Source organism: Corvus moneduloides, chromosome Z, assembly GCF_009650955.1.
Source record: "Corvus moneduloides isolate bCorMon1 chromosome Z, bCorMon1.pri, whole genome shotgun sequence".
Lineage (NCBI taxonomy): Eukaryota > Metazoa > Chordata > Aves > Passeriformes > Corvidae > Corvus > Corvus moneduloides.
The window spans coordinates 37,262,745-37,282,690 of record NC_045511.1 but is presented as its reverse complement, the minus strand read 5'-3'; the positions used below and the strand labels follow the sequence as shown (position 1 = coordinate 37,282,690).

Sequence of the window (19,946 nt, the reverse complement as noted above, 5' to 3'; positions counted from 1 at the left end):
TGATGTATTTAAAATATTTATTTGAAATTGTGAAATGTATTTCATAACTTCTGCCAGTGCCTGATGCAAAAGTAGGCATAAGCTTAAGTCCAGGTGTTCAAAATTGTGACATACAAAATTGTCATACAGTGGTGGAAGCTTTAAAAGAATTCTGAGAAGTCTTGGATTGAAAGCCCATGTTGATCTGCTGAAGGCAAGAATCCCAAATTCTTCCTGAGCAAAGTCTGATTTTTTAGTTTAGTGCACCTTGAACAATGATTTTTAAAATATATTACCAATATTGTTTGATGAGGCAATAATAAGCTGCAGGATGTTTTGCAATCATTCTCAGCTGAGTTTGTTTCTATTATCTTGTATTCAATGGAAATAGCGCTTTTGTGTCTCTCTCTAGAGTCAGGTAGTTTATTTTATGCTTTTATTTTCTACATAAGGTTTCAGATGTCCCACAAAGACACAACAGAACCGATGCTTGTTGGAATTCACTGGAGAACTGTTCTCGTAGAGCACGAATTTAAAAAAAAGTATGTATTACATCAGTGTCATATGTCAATAATCTGGGGTTTGTTTGAGAAATTCACTGTTTTAACTCCTGCCAGCTGCAAAACTGTATTAATGGGAACATGATCCAGCCTGTTTTTATCAAGGTGCAAAAAATGAACTTCATTGCCTGGAATGAGAATAACATGTAAATTATTGAATAAATATTTATTTATTCAAAGATGTAAGTGAATTGAAGCAGCATTCTGACTACCTACCAGTTATCATACAAATGTGTACTAGTCCTATAGACTGCACAATATACTGTATTTTAAACAATGACAATTGTTTAATTATGTTTGAATTTTAATTATGTTAAAGAAGCAAGAAACACTGAAGCACCTAACTAGTTTAAATCTGCTGTAGCATGATGTTTCCTAATAATGTGATGACTGTCATGTTGCAATTCCCCCTTCACATTCTGCTTCTCTACTAAAACCACATTAAATGCCTCAAATCAAATGTGAAAGCAGAATGTAGGTAAATACCACGATGTCAAGAAAACCCTCCAAACTTTGAGGCAGTTGTTCCATCAGCACTCCAATCAATTTCTGCAGGACTGTGATCAGGTTTATGCCACCTCTGTGGGAGATAGGACTACAAAATGACACTTTGCAGATTCCTTCATGTGACAGAAATCACACAAGTTCAACACAAGACTGTCTCCTTGGGACCCACAGGGACAGCAGGCGAGATGGCAGCAAACAGTGGAATGAGACAGTTGTAACTTTCACACAAAACAAAGCAGCTCACCTGGGCCTATAATCAAAGCTCCTCCCTGCTGAGCAGGGTCTCCTTGAAAATCAAAAGCTGGGCCAGTCATTGCTCTCCATATACTCCTAATGCTTCCCAGAAGTGTGTTTGATTTCACATGAGGGCTCCGAACTAAACAAAACCACAAAACACTTGTTAACTAGAAATACGAAAGTATATACGAACAACAACATTGAACAGCTGCTGTGAATAGTTTAGAGATTCCTGACTATCAGTGTTTTCTCAAAATATAGCCTATGAGAGACAGTCTGGTGGGCAACTCACTCTTTACATTGTGGCCATACTATTTTATCAGAGCATTTTTGTTTTGTTTGTGAAAGTCTAAATAAGATGAGAAAAGTATTCTTACCTGATACTTTATTACCTTCACCTCTTTTCATGCCAAGTATTTTATAAATTTCCCTTTGTGGATCTACATACATTTCATGTGTATACCCAGTTAAACTGCAAAAGGGCTGCAAAACAGAGGTGTACATACACACACATACACACACAGAAATAAGAAGTAATATCTGTAAGGTTAAGGCAGTAACTAGTTAGGGTCTACTGACAACAGAAAAATTACTGACGCCCTGCCAGCTCCACCTTCCCCCCTCTTATTTGAAAACTGTGTGTTTGTTATGTTAAAGTGGAAAATTTTTTAGCCTCAAAGCTTCTATTAAAACAAAGCTTCCAGTGAAATCAGGAAAAGATGTTTCCTTAGCAACCCCTGGTGGTTTTTAAACTGAAAGTTTTAATTACTTGCTTTACTCATGTATTGCTATTAGAATTGCCTCATGAATACTATCCTTTTTTATTGCCATTGCAAAAGACCACCTTTTCAAGCAAAACAAATCCCTCAATACAGACCATTAAGACACAATAGAAGATACATTGTATTTAATGTCTACTTTATTTACCTTGATGTGATGATATGATGACTGTCCAATAACTATAAGCCTCACATTCGATTCCTGGAACAGAACATGGGTACTGAAGCTGTAAAGAGGAACTGGGTGTTTCCACATGACTTCAGAACATTAACAGAATCTGGTATTCCAAGTTAGTGATTGCAGAGCACTGACTTAAAATTATTTGATGTTAACATTACTTACATGTTTGGAGACTGCACTTTTGTATATCACCCGCAATTAGCAGCTACATTAATTTATTAAGTGAAAAATTATTTTTAAAGATAACTTTTAAATTACAGGTGCGTAAACTTTGAGTTTCCTGCAGCATTGGTAGGATTGTCTTTTCAATTGATTAGAACGTATTATGATTTTGGAAACTCAAAATTTCCACTCAGTTGCACCTACATCTAAAGAAGCAGCCCAAATGGTGCCCAAACATCTATGATTCACATACGTGGACACCCATTAATAGATATAACTTGCATTCACATGCACTGCTGTCTATTGCAGGTGCAACCTTAGGCCTGAGTCTAAAACAGGGGCCAAATCTGAAGTCCATTTAGGTATCAGTAAAACAGTTAGTAAGTGTAAGGTTGTTCTGCTAGGGTGTAATACTTGCCCTTCCCATATAAAATCATTGCCCATAGAAAATCATTTTGCTTGTTATGAAAAGACACCCTCCTAAAACCAGAATACTTGCACTAAGAAAAGTGTGGATATTTTTGACTCTCTGTGTACATTTATTTGAGGAGCCAAATTAAGAAAATGTCCTTTTGAGTAACACTGATCAAACAGTTTAGAAATATCTGTCCTGAGAAGGGAAGCTGACAAAGAAATTGCCTATTTTTGTCCTCAAATTCCTAGTCCATCTCAGATGGACTTAGAGTTGCTGTTTCTGTCAGCAATGACCTGAGTCTCTGTCATTGGCTATGCTGCTGTTGGGAATAAAGTTTGACAGAATTTCAATCAGCAGTCTAGGAGAGACAGATTGACCTTCCACATTTAGCAGGAGATCATTGTCTTCTCTGGTGTCTCCTACCACCCAACAAATACACATCGATAGCAACCCCTACCCACTCTACTTCTCCTTTCTGTCGCTGTCATTCCTGTTTGTGCAGCTGCCTGGAGAGCAGGATACACTATTAATGCAGCTTACAGATCACCATAGAAAAAGATACTATTTTTAATCCAGATCAATTTTCTGATCTTGTTCCGTGCACAACCATCAGTTAGCTCTACTAACATAATGGAAAGGGCACTAGTTAGCAGTCAGAAGACAGCTGTCCAGGGCACTGCTAATACCAAAAGAAATGCCTGTCAGATGTTGTCTAACTGTTCTGAACACAGCAGTAAAAAGAGCACCAAGCTAATAGGGCAGGGAGAAATAATGCTGCTGCAACAGTGTGTAGTGCCATAAATCCTTTCCTGTGTCTCCTAGGCAGATTCATTATTGCTTTTGCAGCAAACAATGGAAGTGCTTCTTCTGAGCCATTTTTTTATTCCTAGAAGCCTTACATAAGCCTGCAGTTGGACATAACAAATCTGCTTGATTGCAGCCACAAACATTAATGGCAGAGTACTTACTTGTAAAAATGCTTTGGGGACTTTTGCCAGATCTTCTACATACTCCTTACAGGTGTAACACAAAAAATTCTGCAACATACCCAGTTGAATGTGTCAGGAACAGATAAAACTGCACAGCAATGAAGCAGTAGACTTTGGGCTGCACCCACTTTGGAGGTGATCCGGAACAAGGAATGGGAAAGATTCCAGCCACCAAATTTGGATTAGGATACTGGTTTAATCCAAGCCTGAACAAGGACACTGGGCCTGCAGCCTTGCAAATATTTTTATCTAGATATTTTAGGAATGTGATAGCTGGCTCGACAGCTGGGAAATCAAGGAACATGATACTTGTTTCCCTAAACACCCGGCTGAAGAAGTATTTCCTTTCTGGTGAATAGTGTGTCACTTTACCAAAGAACAGGGGGTCTCAGGAGCAGCACTGATCTCCTTTGTGCTTTCTTCCCCGTCCGCTCCAGCCGATCCCGTGCTGAGCCCCCGCACCCCCGCCCTCACACAGCCCCGCCGGGAGCCGGGCTGGGCCCCGCGACGGCCCCTCCTCACCCGCACGAACACCACGATCGCTTTCTGCTCCCCGTACAGGGCCTGGAAGGGGACGCTGCTCCCGTCCGCGTCCAGCACCAGGCAGCGGGCGGCCTCCCGCAGCTGCTCCTGCTGCGGCCGCTCCGGCCGCCGCCCGCAGCCCCGCGCCCGCCCGACCTGCTGCGTGACCGGGGGCGCCGGCGGCCCGGCCATGGGAGCGCCGAAAGGAAAGGCGGAGCTGGAGCGGAAAGGCGCGGGGCGTTGTGCGACGGCGAGGAAAGCGACGGGGCCGGGGTGGAGCGGGGCGGCTCGTTCCCGTCCGCGGGAGCGACCTCGGGCAGCCGCGCCGCGGTCCAGGAGGAGCTCGGTGTTCGGATGGACAGAGCGAGAAACCTGCGGCCGAAACCGCTGCGCGTCCGTCAGCCACGGCCGGCGTGCGGTTTGTGCCCGGGAAACATAGGGAAGTCACCCGGAGCTTCCCAGGAATGGCGTGCGAGCAGGAGCGGTAACATGGTCTTACGGCCTCGAGGTCGGCGTTCGCTTTGCGGGAGGCCGCAGCACTGCGGGCCGTAAGCGAGATAGAAAACTGTTCTTGAGGAGCTGTCGAGCTGCTGTATCAAAGAACGCACCAAACCCGGTGTCCCTATTCCTGCAAAAGCAGAGCTTCACAGTACCTTGAGAGCTGAATAGCAGAAGATGCTCGAGTGCACGCAGAAATGAATGAACAGTCCTTAAAATAAGAAAACTGCTAGGTTGTTGGAAGAGTATTGTAGTCTCTTAGATTGTTGTGTCAGCTGAAAGCTTACGAGGATAAGGGTACTTTTCTTAGTGGGCAGAGGAAAAAGAAGTGTCAGACACAATAGGACTGGGGGATCTCCAGAAGTTATTCTGCTTTGTGAAACTCTCTGATTGTATTAACTCCAAAGTTTCTCTTGGCAGACTGCCCCAGGGTCTAAATGTTAATGTTATTTAAACTTATGTCCCCTGTGCTTTGGGTTAAGCCCACTGCTTTTATATTAGGGGGAGTGAGCACACAGTGATGCCTTTTCCTGCTCTTAAAATCAAGAGGCATACACGGTTAGAAGGGGAAAAGGGATTTTACCTTGGTATTCATTTTTAAGGATCCTTAGGTGTACACGTCCAGGTCATATGCATCGAGATGTACCCCACCGAGTCTTTCCCTGTGTCTCTGTGTCTCTCCTCTTCTCCGCGTCCCCCCAACATTGGGTATAACATTATAGATTTCACTAATTAGCATATCTATCAAAGATTCCCCAATGAGAGGCTCAAGTGAGCCCCCTCCTCCCCAAGGAACCTTCCCCTGGATGGTTCTATCTTGGTTTACAGAATGTGTTCTGGAGAGGACCTTGGGGTCTGGGGCACACTGATCCCTAGCTACGAAGCCTCTAAAATGTTTAGTCTCTTAGCTTAACAAACAAGTCCAAGAATGTAGGCAAAAAGCACTAGGAATACAGAAGCTGTAAGAAGGTATAACAGGGGTATAAAAGAAAAGGCAAAAATCTTCATGGCATCAATAGAACATGTTAAATCTTGCCGCTCAGTATGTCCTCACAAGGAATTTGATTTAAAAGGTGATGAATTCAAATTAGTACAGATTAGTAAAGAACTTTGAAAAATTTTGAAATTTAGAATTCTGCTAGATGCAATTGGACCCAATGATTTTAAAGGTATTTTCCAACCTAAGTGATTCTATGATTCTGAAATAATTCGGGCAGTATTCCCCATTGTTGTTCTCATCAGGCTTCCTTGTTCAGTTACCAGTATGCTGTCCAACACATTTCTTCCACTGGCAGTTCATAAACTAAACTGTGAGCTGTGCAGCAGTGCTCTGCATCTCCCTCAGCAGTACTAATGGGAATGTGCTGACTACACTAGACTACTTCAGGACATAACAAAGCAGAGAACTGACGACTTTTGACAGGCTTTGGTCTGCATCTTGAAGCTGTAGGATAGGCTATAACCTCGCTGTGTTATGCCTGCAGTAAAACAGGGTAGCACTGGGCAGGGCTCTGGGGCACAGCTCAACAGTCAATCGTCAGTAGGGCTTGGACCAGAGCCTTTGCCACTGCAGCTGGAAATCAGAAGAGGCAGTCATATCACTGTAGGGGATCTGCTGCTGCAGCCTCTGACTGGGAGCACACACGGGGATGAGACTGCTGATGAAAAGAATTGGGCATTGTGGTGTCACAAACTCAGAGGATACTGCCCCGGGTCAGTCTGTACATAGTTGATCTTGAGCATCCAGAGAGCTTGTTCTTTCTTGATTTGAAATGAAATCTGAGGAGCCCAAGAGAGGCACTCTGCCTGTCTGGGAGAGGTGGTAATCATTCCTACTAGGCCAATGAAGACTGCCTGCAGACTTTGCTTTATTTATGTAACTTGGCCTCCTTAAACTAGCTGAAGAAGCACATCCTTAACAGCTGGTTTCAGCAGTATACAAGTGAGCAACAGCAACTTTCTTCTGAGGATATTTGCCAAAGCATTCCCTAAAGCCCCTCAAACAGCATGTTTCTAACTTTTAGTGGAGAATCCTAAGTGTTGCTAGAATACAAATTGCTGTCACCCCCAGTTTTACAGAGAAAGAACAGAAGCAAAGGCAGTTGTATCCTGACTTGTTCTCTGAAAGAGGAAACACTCAAAATTAGCAGCCATGTTTTGAAAGCTGAAGCTTAAAGTCTTGCATTAATATATACTTAACAGAAGTGCAGACATAAGTTTCACTTAGATGGGAAGAAAGAATCCCTATGTGCTGATACTCTGGACAGTACCAACTGTCAAAGTGTGCAGTCTACTAGAACCACATAATTCTTCAGTGTGTGCTGTGGACAGGGAAATTTCCTTTTCTTTCCTTTCCCATCTTGTCTTTATAGGTTACAAATATAGAAATGTGGATAACTTAAAGAACCACATGTGTCAGAGTGATGTATTTTTCATTGTCTTAAGGAGAATCAATCAGTGCACTTACACTAATAATTTTGATTCAGGATGCAAGTCACTCCTCACTGCACTGCAATTTACAGTTGTAGAAAGAAACTTAGCTAATATTTAGTTAATCAAGGATTGGGTTACTTTGTACTGTGGATAAGAAACTCAAATTCCTACCATTTCAAGAGGGAAAACAATAATTACTCAAAGATGGCAGTTAAATTGTTTGTTCTGTATTGACTAGTGAAACAAAAAACCAGCTGTAATTATGCAGCCTTAATTCCTTTATATACAGCAGCTGAACAAAATATTTGACAAGAGAGGTGTGGCCTGTATCAATACCATAAATGCACCACCTAAAGTATATGGTGTTTGTTTGTACAGCAACCTGTTATTATCAATTTACTACATGATGTACTGTTTATTTAGCACAAGGATATTTGTTCTTCTTGTTAATCTAATATTGTTTAGCTAGAGATAACATGGTTATTACTTATCAGCAAAAAATAAATTAGTGTTTACAATTCCAGGGAAAAACATTCATGCTAAACACCAGCTAAGAATGACTTGTTTTTAAACTGCTGTTGTAATTACAAAGGAGTAAAAATGTGGACTGTCCTGTAGATAAGACAGTTTTTTCTCTATGAGGGTGGTGAGAGAAGTTGTGGTCTCCCTGTTCCTGACAGTGTTCAAGGCCAGGCTGAATGGGGCTTGGAGCAAACTGGTGTAGGGGAAGGTTCCCTACCCATGGCAGGGGAGCAGAACTAGGTGATCTTTAAAGTCCCTTCCAACTCAAACTATTTTATGTTTCTATGATAAGAGGCTTTTTCCTTTATGTCTGCCTTTCATTGTTCCCTTAGTGTCACGATATCCTGGGGGTATGCTTGAATAGCACCATGAAGTGATTCTTCTGACCAGCAAGGACAGTAATTTGAAGCCTTGAAAGAAATTTTGAAAATGGTGAGTTCATCTCCAGTTTTGCTATCTGCTGTGTGTTCTCATCCCGATGTTGTTTCTCATTAGTTTTGCTTCCTGCTTTGTGTTTTGTGGTTGTTTTTTCATTTGTTGGTTTTGTGTATGTGGTTTTATGTTTGGTTTGGTTTGTTTCTCTGTTTTTGTTTGTTGAGGGGAGGTTGGTTGTTTGTTTTTTTCCCTGAAGGGGGAATTATTGCGGTATCAAAGCTTGCCTAAGTTGTGCTTTTTGTCTCCCTTTAAAAATTCAAGATTATTTACCAGACTAAAGGGCTTCATAAGTCTGGCTGCAGCATCAGAGTATCAGTATGTGTTTCATATTAACTCACTGTTGTTTCACAACACAGATAATAGAAATGTAATTTAAAATCTACTCAAATAGTTCAAGGATTATAATGACATATGGCAAGAAAACATTTCTTCTCTTATGTCTGATATATTTAGTTTCATAATGCAAACCCTACACAGAGAGCAGCAGTACAAACTTTACTACACAATAAAATAACAGTATTAAGTGAAGTATGCACATTTTATTTAATATAGCCTCAAGGCACAAAGGGCATTTTTAATGCATTTTGTAAGAACTCTCTGAATTTGATCTATTTCTGTTTTGCAGCTACCTACTCTCTGTGCTGCAAATGAGAAACAGAGGTGATCATCTATATGCCAAGAGTAGAAAATTATGTGTGAAGACGCTGTTTATTTACTCTAAGTGCCACTGGTTTGAATCTTTTATAAAAGAATTAAGAGGAAGCAAATTACTACTTAAATAGATGAGACATGGTCAAAAAGCAAACAAAATATATGCTACAATCCAGACTGGCCAAACAGAATTATCTTGTATCTTGTTAGCAATAAGGCTCTTAGAAAGTAAGCTAATTATCATTAGTGTAAACCAGATGAGAAGATTAAAAAATAAAGAATGTGAAGAAAAGCAGGGGTGGTTTCATGGGGTGTTCAGGCCAAATTAAGCTTTACTTAAGACTGGTATCTTGCAAGGTAAACAAAACTTCCTTGAAAACTTTAGATACTTTTCCTTTTTAAAGTTCTCTCCTCCCCCCCCCCCCCCGCCCCGGTTTTTTGCTTACATTTTTGCCTTTTCCTGGTCTTAAAATCAAGAATCAAACACGGTTAGAAGGGAAAAAGGGGTTTTAACTCAGTATTTATTTTAAGGATCTTTGAGTGCACCACGTCCAGATGGAATGCACTGAAAAGCACACTGCAATGCCCACCCACAATAGTGTTATAGTGGATACAACATTATAGGTCTTACTAATTAGCATATCTATCAAAGATTCCCCAATGAGAGGCTCAAGTGAGCCCCCCTCCCCAAGGAACCTTTCCATGGATGGTTCTATCTTAGTTTACAGAATGTGTTCTGGAGAGGACCTTGGGGTCTGGGGGCATTTTGATCCCTAACTACGAAGCTTCTAAAATGTTTAGTCTCCTAGCTTGACAAATAAATCTAAGAATGTAGGCTAAAAACCACTAAGAATACAAAAGCTATAAAAAGGTATATAAGGGAGTATAAAAGAAAAGGCAAAAAATCATCATGGCATCAATATGGAAAAGCTTATTTTGAGAAGGTTGTGGTTCCCAGCTACTATTTCTATTTTCTGTGTTCATAGAGAGCTAAATGTGTACTTAGCAGTAGATTCAGTTCAAATGGCTCTTTTATGTATGGCAACATTGATATTTAGCTACAGTTAGGAATTCCCTTCTTGAGACCAGTGGATGGTATAATATTTTCGCTGGAGGCTAATAGCTTGCTCTAATTATAGCACAAGATCTCATTTATTTCTTGGCATATGATTAAGAGTAGCATCACTTTAGCATCAGACGTATCTCTTGAGCCTCTTTGCTAGAGGCATCAATTAGAAACCCAGGCCAGTTCTCATAAAGAGGTAGATTTGATTTTTTCACAAGATTGTGTGTCTGCTTGTATACTAGGGACTACAAATCCATGGCCCGTGTCCACCCTCCTGCCTTTCAAAATGGCTAATAAGTGTTGCCTAATTCTCTCTTAATATTGACTGAGTGAGACAATGTGTGTGCCATGCTGTGATGAAGCAAGCCACAGTTTTCATTTAGTGGGTACTTCCTTAAGAAATTATTTAAATAAGAAAAGGAGTCTGAAGGTAAAGTGTCTAATGGCCATGTGAACCCTTCGTCAGGAGCTTTAGACATTACAGCTTTCCAGCTGGCTCTCTTAGGAGGGCCTTTAAAATCCTCTCCAGTGGAAATAATGTATTTGGTTTGTTAACAATCAAAGCTTTTACTACAGCCAGTAAAATTCATGACAGAGCTGAGGTGGAGGACCTAGCCCTGAAAGACTTTTGGATCTGAGTTCATGTGGATGTTGGTGTGAATCCTGCACTTGGTTCTTTGAGAGATGATCGTTGGCTTAAGGCTCAAAAATATGGCCCTTTCCATATCTCCAGTGTTTAAACTAAAGAAAGATGTTTTTCTTTCTGTTGTTTGCATTGTAATTATGTTACTTACTTCAACAAAAATGTCAATCTGCTCCATATTTTTCTTTCTTAAAGAAGCTACTTATTCTTTCCCTGTTTTTCAGTTGCTACATTCAATTATCTTTTTTATATATTTCTAATGCAGTCATTCGTTTATGCACAAAGCTAGCAGTTAAAGTGAAGATCAGGATAAAAAGGGGAATATGTACATTAAATACACCTTAGTTAGAGACAACCATAAATTAAAATATATTAACATATGAGCTAAACCACAAATTCTTTAACTGAAATGTCTGTAAATGTAAAACAAGTTTATCTTTCTTTGCATATCGGTGAAAGGGCATTAAAATTAGTTCACATGTATGTACTGTTGTTTCATTACACCATCATCCTTCATGTAAGTTAGAATGTGCAATGTCCTTCTGTCTACAACCTAAGGTTTCACATGTAAAAGCTGAAGAGTAAAGTGCACAAAACCAAAATCTGTTAAAAGAAAATAATGGGAAAGGAATGAAACATCCCTCTAAGCTTTATTTATTTATTTATTTATTTATTTCCCTCATTGTTCCTCTATAAAATGTTTGCAACAATTTTAACTTCATTTTCTGGATGCTGATGCTTATGTATCAATCATTTGTTAAATGCAGCTGCTGCCATTTCTGCATAGTACATGAGTCAGATTTTTTTTTCAAACTGAATTGACTTGTGCTTTCTCCAGAGAATGATCAACAGCCAATGTTTAAAAATTCTCCTTAGGCACTTTAAAATTCAAGCTGTGGCCCTGCCATGGTTTCCAAGGTCTTGACATAGAACCCTAGTGATTTCAATATTGGTTTGATCATATAAATAAATTAGCTAGGTATTGTAACAATCAATCTGCAAAACGTGTGTGTATCTATGCTGCTGCTATCATTAATTCTACAAAAGGAAATCCTTTAAAGAAGCAATAATTATTGTTTGAAAATACCAGAAGAGAGAAGATGTCTGGCTTACAGTCCAAATGGGATCAACACAACTGTGTCTGGAATTGCTGTACCAGCAGGAATCTCTTCTTTCTAACATAATTTGTGTGTCCCTTCCTGAGTAGTTATTGCCATGTTGCTTTTCTTAAATGAAAAGTCCACACGACAGAAAAGAACAAATCAGAACTGAAGAATTCTTATTCTTTCCTCCTGCTTAGTGGACTGCTGATTGCTAAGGCAGGCGAGTCTAGGCAGGGACTGTTTGTATGTATTTATTTATTTATTTCTAAAAATTCATAAAATTTTGATTGTCTCAGTCTATGGATGTATTTATTTTACTCTAAAAATGAATTCAGGAAGTACATGTATAATTGGAAATACATGTATAATCATTCTTTTTCTCCATGATACATTTTTCACATGTGTGTGTATCTGCTTTGGAATGCTGCTTCTGTGGCCTGTCCTCTGTGTCTTGTGGCAGTGACTTTTGCATAAAAGCTTTGATAAAGTACTTCTGAAAATCATACTTTTTAGTTATTTTTCCTTGTATATCTGTGTAGCTGTATTCTAAACAGGTCATTGTAATTCAGGCTCTGTTTCTGACAATGTAATAAGGAGATTGTTCACACTTGAAAGTTAATTCTGACTAAAGTAGATGTAAATTTAATTTCTGTAGCTGCTGCTGAGTAACTCCACTTGTCGATATGCTTATTTGAACTCTGCTTATCTGAAATAACTTTCAAATAATGAGACTAAATCAGAATAAGGAATGATTCTCTAGGAAAAACATGTAAAAACATGAAGGTGTTCAGAATATCTATGACTCATTTTGTGGACAAGCTGTGAGAAGTCTTCAGTGGGACAGCTTCTAGATTTGTTTGGGAATCTCAGGTGATAAAAACATCTTGAAGTATCTTTGTTGTTTTCTCTGATGTCACTTAGATAAGAGACTTTTTATCTAATTTGAAATTCACCTAAGAATTCTCCTTTCTTGGAAGGAAGCAGGTGACAATCTTCTAGAGCAAGTTATTTACCAGATTCCGGTTCCAGAAAAAAAGATCTCAAAGAGCAGGGAGTCAACAGCTGGCTCACTGAATGGTGAATACACCAGTCTTTTCACAAAAAGGGTGGTATAGTCTGTCTGCAGTTTTCCACACAAATTTAAATACTTTATATAATCCAAGAAAGACTTTATGCCTTCCTCAAGTTGTTAGAAAGAGGTGTCACCCATAAAGTGGAAGAGCTATCTGCCATAGGTATGAAAATTCCATTTTCCTGGATGCACTATCTGTTTCTGTGCGTTTTTGAAGCATTTGTGGGGTCTGAACAGTGGTTTGCTTTTAAGTATAGCATGCCACAATACTTGCACTGGAAGGCTTGTAAAAGATGGAGGGGATGGGAAAATTGTATGCCGAGAGTGCAGAAGTGTCTGTTGCTAGTTCTCTTGAATACTTCAGTAACATGTCAACCTGGAATGACAAGCTTTCACTAGAAAGTTGCTGGTTCTGCTTCTGTAACAAACAGAAATGCAAAGATAATGACCATGAATGTTAAAAATCCAAATTCTGCATAGAAAGAATCACCAGTGTTACACCTTTGAAAAGATTCTGCATCGAAAGCAATCTTTACTTAAAACTGGCAGTACCGAAGTTGCCACTGGCTACTACTTTTTAATGCTTTCTCTAGATGCTGCAATGTCTAGCCTGTCCCACTTCAAATTAACAGTTCACGACTTGTACTTCTAGGGGGAAATGTAGTTGTACCACTCTTCTCAAGTCTGAGTGAAATAAAAGCTCTTTTCCCATTGAAGCTGTGGCATGACCTTGTCGAGCACTTCTTGACATGTGGGGTTGTAAAAGTGTGCACAGGTACAGCACAGCAGTTGAAGACAAGAGGCAAAGGAGTGTAGAGTATTTAAACAAAAATGCAGTGTAAAATTTAGTTTGACAGAATGCAATTGCAAAAATGTGATTTAGTCAGAACTCCAGGGAAAACCTTGTTCACAGTGCAGTTGAGATCTCTGAGGACCATAAATACTTCAGATATAAGTTTAATACTGCATCTAAAAGGCAGTGCAGCCAATAATTCAGCCTGACACCATGCTGGCGTATTATTGAATACCATCTTAGAGGCAAGAATACTACCTATGAAGTCATTAGTGTTAACGCCTGCTGTCTGCCTAGAAACAGGTGCTCTTTGACAGTTACTAGTTACCTTAAAAAGAAGAAATCATACAGCATATATTTCATATGACTTACACATAATAAACTTTCAGATTTAATAGTCTTTCAGAAGATTGGGGTATATAGTAGCACTTGGAGGAAACAAGTATTTGTGAAACTCTTAATTCTAGGACTGAAAGAAACCCATTTTCTCTCAGTGTGCAGAAAGAGCCAGTGGGGCATCCACCTTTCATGTACCTCTCACATGGTCTCCTGTAAGATTATCTTGAGCTGGTGGGATTTCATTCAGGGACCAGTCATAAGCAAAACAGCCACAATTTGGGGAGCCTGTGTTGGGGTTGTACACCTAATGTTTTCCTTCTGCCAATCTTTTCTTCTTGTTTTCCTCCGCTCCATATGGTTTATTCATGGGTAACTGTCTCTTTGGGAACTTTCTGCCCTGGCATATGTTTTCTGTGAGTCATAGTCCCTTTGGAAATGTCCTGCTACTGGTAGTGATCATCTATTACTGCAGGGCTAGGCCCTAGGGTATATCACTGTGTCCCGCAGCCGTAGGGAGGAGGAGTAGAGAAGATCCAGCAGGCAGGAATTGTGCAGCAAGATTGATTGATTTAATTATTTTACAAACTCTTTTATAGAATTTTTTCTTCATAGTCTAATCGGACAAGGATCAGCCACCCCTTGGGGTGATTGGCTAAAATCCTAAAACATCCGTTGTCAAAATATTTTTCTACTGTACCATAAACAAGACTTTTCAAGGCTGGAGGTGGTTGGCTGTTTACATAACTCTGCTACCTCTTCTGTGAGCGAGAAAAGTCTCTCACAGACTTAGAAAATAGCAAGAAAATCCTTGCTAGCAGCATTTTTGTATCTACAACCATCTATGGGCTGTAGCTCTTCAGGGGTGTCCCTACTCTAGTGTGCATCACTAGTGGACCACAGTCCCTTCAGGGCATCCTCACTGTGGGCTGCAGTCCATTCAGAGCACCTCTCTCTATGGAGAACCTCCAAAGGGCTCATCTCCATCCATGCTCTCAACGATGTCCCCATCCATTCTCTGTTCATCCTTTCCTGGCAGCTGTCACATTTTTTAAACGCCTGGACAGAGGCACCATACGGTTGATTGAAATTTTGGTGTGGGACATGGGGTGCACAGCTAGAAACAGCTGTGATTACACAACACAGCTGTGGAATGCCTCCCTGCAGGGCACCCTTGCAGCCCCTGGATACAGAAACCCCCACAGTTTGTGCCCAAAACCAGCTGGGTGCTGTCTCTTGGCATAGCATGCTGTGCCCCTGCAAGACAAACTTTTACTGAGTGGATTCCAAAGACATCCCAGGGTAGTTCAGGGTCTACCTAAACAGTAAAATCTGTTTTGTTTTGTTTATTCTGTAGCTGTGTCTTGTTCTTTTATATCTATGAAATACTTAAAACTGATATAGAAATCAATTGCATTTCTTGTTCGTTAGTAGAAATGTCTCTTTGGAAATGGTTCCTCCTCAAGGATTTTACTGTGTCCACTGGACATAACAGTGGAAAACAGAGGAGAGAAATTAAAATAAATGGAACTGTGAGTGTGCTCAGAAGTTATATGTGATAATGATTTGTTCATGACACTGACTTCCACTGAAGAAAGAAAGTGCTTTCAATTACAAAGATGAGTTTTGCAGAGCAATGGGTTAATATGAAGACTGAGGAAATGCTGCTCATCACTGGAGCATAGCTGCTGTAATGACTTATATCTGAAGCTGGTGATAGGCACCAGCTTTATCTGGTGTAAATGCTGCAGTTAATTTCCTTTTCATAAACAAATACACTACCAGTAGTTGCTATGTTTTCCATGATTCTCCAGTCTCTTATTTGACTTCTAGTATCCATTCAAGAGCCCTTGATTTTTCTTTATAATTTTTTTTTTGTTACATTTACATCTCGATGCAAAAGATCAAGATGTAAATGCTGTAGTTAAAAAACTCTGGGCAGATGAGGAAGGCTCTTCAGTGAAGTCACCTGACTGTGGAGTAAGCTAATGGATGAAATAAAAGTGAATTTAAACTGCAATTTGCAATGCTTGCCTGCTAAGAAAATCTTTTTTGTATGTATGTTACTGCTGACAGAATTATATTAATAGAAAGGTTAAAAACTAGAGAAATCAGCAAGAAAATGAGAATTTGAACATTCTTGGTTTAAATGCACACTGGAGACACAAGGAGTTCAGGGTCCATTGTGAAGCATTCATTGAATGACCTAAAGACTTGAAAATGCATAGGAACTGTGGTGATGGCTGCTTACATGAAGCAGAAATAAACATAATTGTACTCATTTAAATTGTTGATTAGACATAAAAATTTAAAAGGCAAGTGGAGTTTTTTTTTTTCCTGACTACTGATCACAGTTAATAGGAGCAGATTTTTTTACAGCTGAGAGCGTCTGAAGACATCTGGGTCTCAATAATAATTAAATTTGAGACACAAATCATCTCAACAAAATGATGATCATGCTGGCATTTGTTTTGCAATTCTTCTTGGCTGGTATGTTTTGTTTTCTGGCTTGCTTCTCTAGTAGCAGTGTTGGAGGGGTCAAGTCTGTTACATGTCAGGCTTGGTTTTAACTTGTGTTGGGGCTCTTTTTTGTTGCTGTGAATTCGTTTTTAAAATTGTAGGTGTTTTATTTCACAGAACGTGCATGTGGTTCCTCTTAGATGGGATCTTTTGAAATACTTAATCTGACTTCTGAATTGAACACTATTCTGGGTATGAATGAAAGAAACGTAGCTTGAAAGGTAAAGGGCTGAAGTGAAATGAAAATAAAGTTCAGGTGACATAATGTGGCCCTCTTATGAAAGACCATCCTAGGACCTGTAACTCAACTGAGAGTAGGCTGAGGACCAGAGGCTTTAAAAGCACCTTTAAATACAGCTTCCTTTGAGGGTGGAGGAGCACGTTCAGGTGACCGACAGAATGCACCTCTACGGATGAACCACATGGTGACAGGAAAGCATAGCCCAGCAGTGCTCAGGTGTTGGGATTTCAGTCAGGCTGGATGTGGCTAACGTGGTGCCATCTTATCTTTGTTATGTGGCTCCAGTAAAAGGCTGGCCCTTCTACTTCTTTATTCTTACTTTTCTTTTTTTTCTTGTTTTTCAATCTTTAGGTTTTCTTGACCCCTACCCCCCACGCTCCCACAGTCTTTCTCTTGCTCTTTAGCTGCATATAATTTTTTGCTAAAATGCTGGACATAAATAATGAAGTCCTGCTGGTAAAATAAAATCCTGCTGGCATACATTTGGCAGGAGTTGTGTGCAGGCAACACAAGCCTTTCCTGTTTTTTTTCTGTGTTCAGAATTTTGCCCAGAATTGCAGCTTGAAAGAATGAGTCTTAAAGTAAGCTCTCTGGCTTGAACATTATTTATGTGGGGTAGTAAATAAGTAGGTTACGCATCTACTCAAAAATTAACAAAACTCCCCATTATTTAGTTAGGGAAAAAGATGTTATAAATTGAGTAAACATCAAGGAGGGCTAGGTAACAACCTAATTTTTCAAAAGGATTTTAATTACTTGGTTCTCCCTTCCCTCCCTTCCCTCCCTTCCCCAATACTTTGTTTCTAACCTTTACACATGCGTTCAGCAAGGTCCTCTCCATCAGTCCTCCCCACCTCCCACTTAATGAACATTATACAAAGCCAAAGCAGCAACAATTTTCATATCTCTGTCCTGGAAAAAGCACAGTTCTTGTTGCACTGTGCTGCCACTGTGCTGCTTTGAGCATGGAAGGGTGAAAAAGAAAGTAAGGAATGGGTCTGATGAGCCAAGAGGAGAATGCAATATAGAAATGTGGACACATTTCTAGCCAAGAACTTCCTCTGTAGAAATATAGCATGCTATATTTAATGTATCTCAAATTAAAACATAGAGCCATATCTAATACCAGGGTGTGAAGGTATTTTAGAGCATCTGAAATCTAGGTGTGTCCCCAAATTTAACAGCTTGTGTTTGTGTTGGAAAGTATTACAGCTTCTTAAAAGCCCTTGCTTCTCCTTCAGACAAAGCAGAACTTACTCTGACACCAAGTAGGTTCTTCTGGATACTCAGCAGTTGCCAGGTGCGCATGTTTTTGTGCCCGCATACTCAGTAGAAAATTCACAGTACAGTTTTGTGCAAGTGCCTGCTGCAACAAAAAAGAAGTTTAGGTTGTGACTGCCTTTTCAAGGAAGCATTCATCAGAAGATATGTTTGTCCAATAATGATTTAATTTTAGACTGGGATTTACTGGAGTGATGATTTGGGGAAGGCATGCACTGAGAGAATAGAGTCACAAAACCAGAATGGAGTAGATCCTATTAACTCTAGATTGCCGCTGCCTAAAATGAATACTGTCTGAATGCTGGCTCTTTCATGCCACAAGAAACCCTGTCAGAAAAAAAACCCCCAAGCAACTAAAAAGGATGATAAAGCACTTTTGAGTTAATAAATTGAAGCTGTAGTGAGGTCCAGAAAATGGAATCCTCAGACTCTACTTCTGATTGATGTATTAGCTGGGATATTTTTCAGAGTATGGAAGGAAAAAGTGATACATGCTAATGCAGATTGTATGTCATGTATGCAGTCTTTCTTATTATCTAAATAATTGGCTGTTTACACCACTTTGCTTCCTATTACCTAGCTAAAGCTTCCTGATACTTCAGTGCTATAATTCTTTGAAATCTGATGCAAATACATTTAGAACTCAAATATGAGGTTACAAAGCATTGTGGCTTACAGGGAGTTTCCACATACCACACTTTTAATGAAGCTTCCTATCAATTTCCTTTATGACTCAATTGATCTCCCCAACCTTTGGCATGGCATTCTAGTACATTTGCAGCTTTTCCTTTTTCCTAAATCAAAATTGGCCTATGGCTATCTTAACCATTTTGATGTGGAAACTTCAATTTCTGTCCTCCAAGGCTATCAAAAATAGTTAATTTTGGAAGGAAAAAGTCTTCATGAAATAAAGAAGAAGGAAAAGGAATATATAAAGCTACAGTACAATTTGCACTTATAATATGCTGTATCCCTGTCACTGCCCTTACTCTTTACACATCCACTCTGAATTAAATAGTCATTAACATTCCACAAAGTGCAGTGTATAATAGGGATTGTGATGCTGATTCTGGGCAAGTGGTAGTGTGAACTTCAGGAGGTTTTTTAATATTCATTGTACACACTTTGAAAAAAAAGACAGAACGTGTTTTTGAAACTTCACCGCACATCTGTGGATCATTGCATGTATATTGTGAGCCCTAGTGGCCACTCAGCAAGCTGGGCCAAATCTGCCATTGGTTATAATGTTAAAAATCTGGATAAATTACATTCTTTTAAAAGCAGAGACAATCTCTTTACACCACTGTTGTGGAAGGCAGATCAGGGGCCCACCGGTTGTTTTTGGCTGCTGTAATCGGTTGATGGTCTGTGTGTAATGATATCACAGGCCTGCATTCTCAATTGAATTTGCTGTTTTTAAAAACTTATCTGACACTCTCCTTAGGAAGAAATAAAGAAAGAAAAAGAAAAGCATGCCAGCCTCTTCTGCTTTTGGCAGAGCCTCCTGGTCTCGATCTTCTACAAGTACCTGCTCCCTTCAAGGGCTTTTCTTATCCTCCAGGTCAAAGCCTCAGATACTCTCAGATTTTCTTGCCTATAATGCTGGGTTCTAGGTAAAGGTTTTGTATGGTTGAGTATCAGTGTGTTTTGTCTCAGAAACTACAGGATCATCTCTTACTGTTTATATTCTGCAGTATATCCTTTGTGAGTGCTAGAAATCAAACCTAGTTCTCAGGTGATAGAACATACCGCTGCACACAGATGTGTGACAGGTAGTCTGATAAATTGATTTTGGTTTTTATTTATCCTGAGTTATGTGGTTCTGGTTGCTCTTTCTGATTTGCTTAGTCTATGTTACACTGCATCAACATGATTGTTCTTCTAGCTATGGAAGTTTCAGGGTTAATTTTATACCGAGCTATATTCAAAGGAAACAGATGCACAAGAATGTTACTGGGATAAATGATTTTTGTTTGTTCCTGTATGTCTACTGTCAGCAGAAGCATGTATGAGGTAAGATT

At 39.7% G+C, this 19,946-nt stretch overlaps 1 protein-coding gene and 1 long non-coding RNA gene across 2 annotated transcripts in view; one reads left to right on the top strand and one right to left on the bottom strand.

The window, feature by feature from the left end:
• PRXL2C (peroxiredoxin like 2C) lies at positions 1–5,080 on the bottom strand. The gene is given in 7 exon segments (XM_032096093.1): positions 1–667; positions 1,291–1,422; positions 1,661–1,766; positions 2,211–2,264; positions 3,789–3,857; positions 4,332–4,595; positions 4,598–5,080. Coding segments are annotated over 7 exon segments (978 nt in total). The 5' UTR covers positions 4,823–5,080; the 3' UTR covers positions 1–539.
• Positions 4,755–19,946, top strand: part of LOC116437840 — a 74,035-nt gene continuing 58,843 nt past the window's right edge. Inside the window, exons 1-2 of the long non-coding RNA XR_004237495.1 lie at positions 4,755–4,839; positions 8,117–8,216. This is a non-coding gene — a long non-coding RNA (uncharacterized LOC116437840). The remainder of the gene's footprint in view (positions 4,840–8,116; positions 8,217–19,946) is intronic.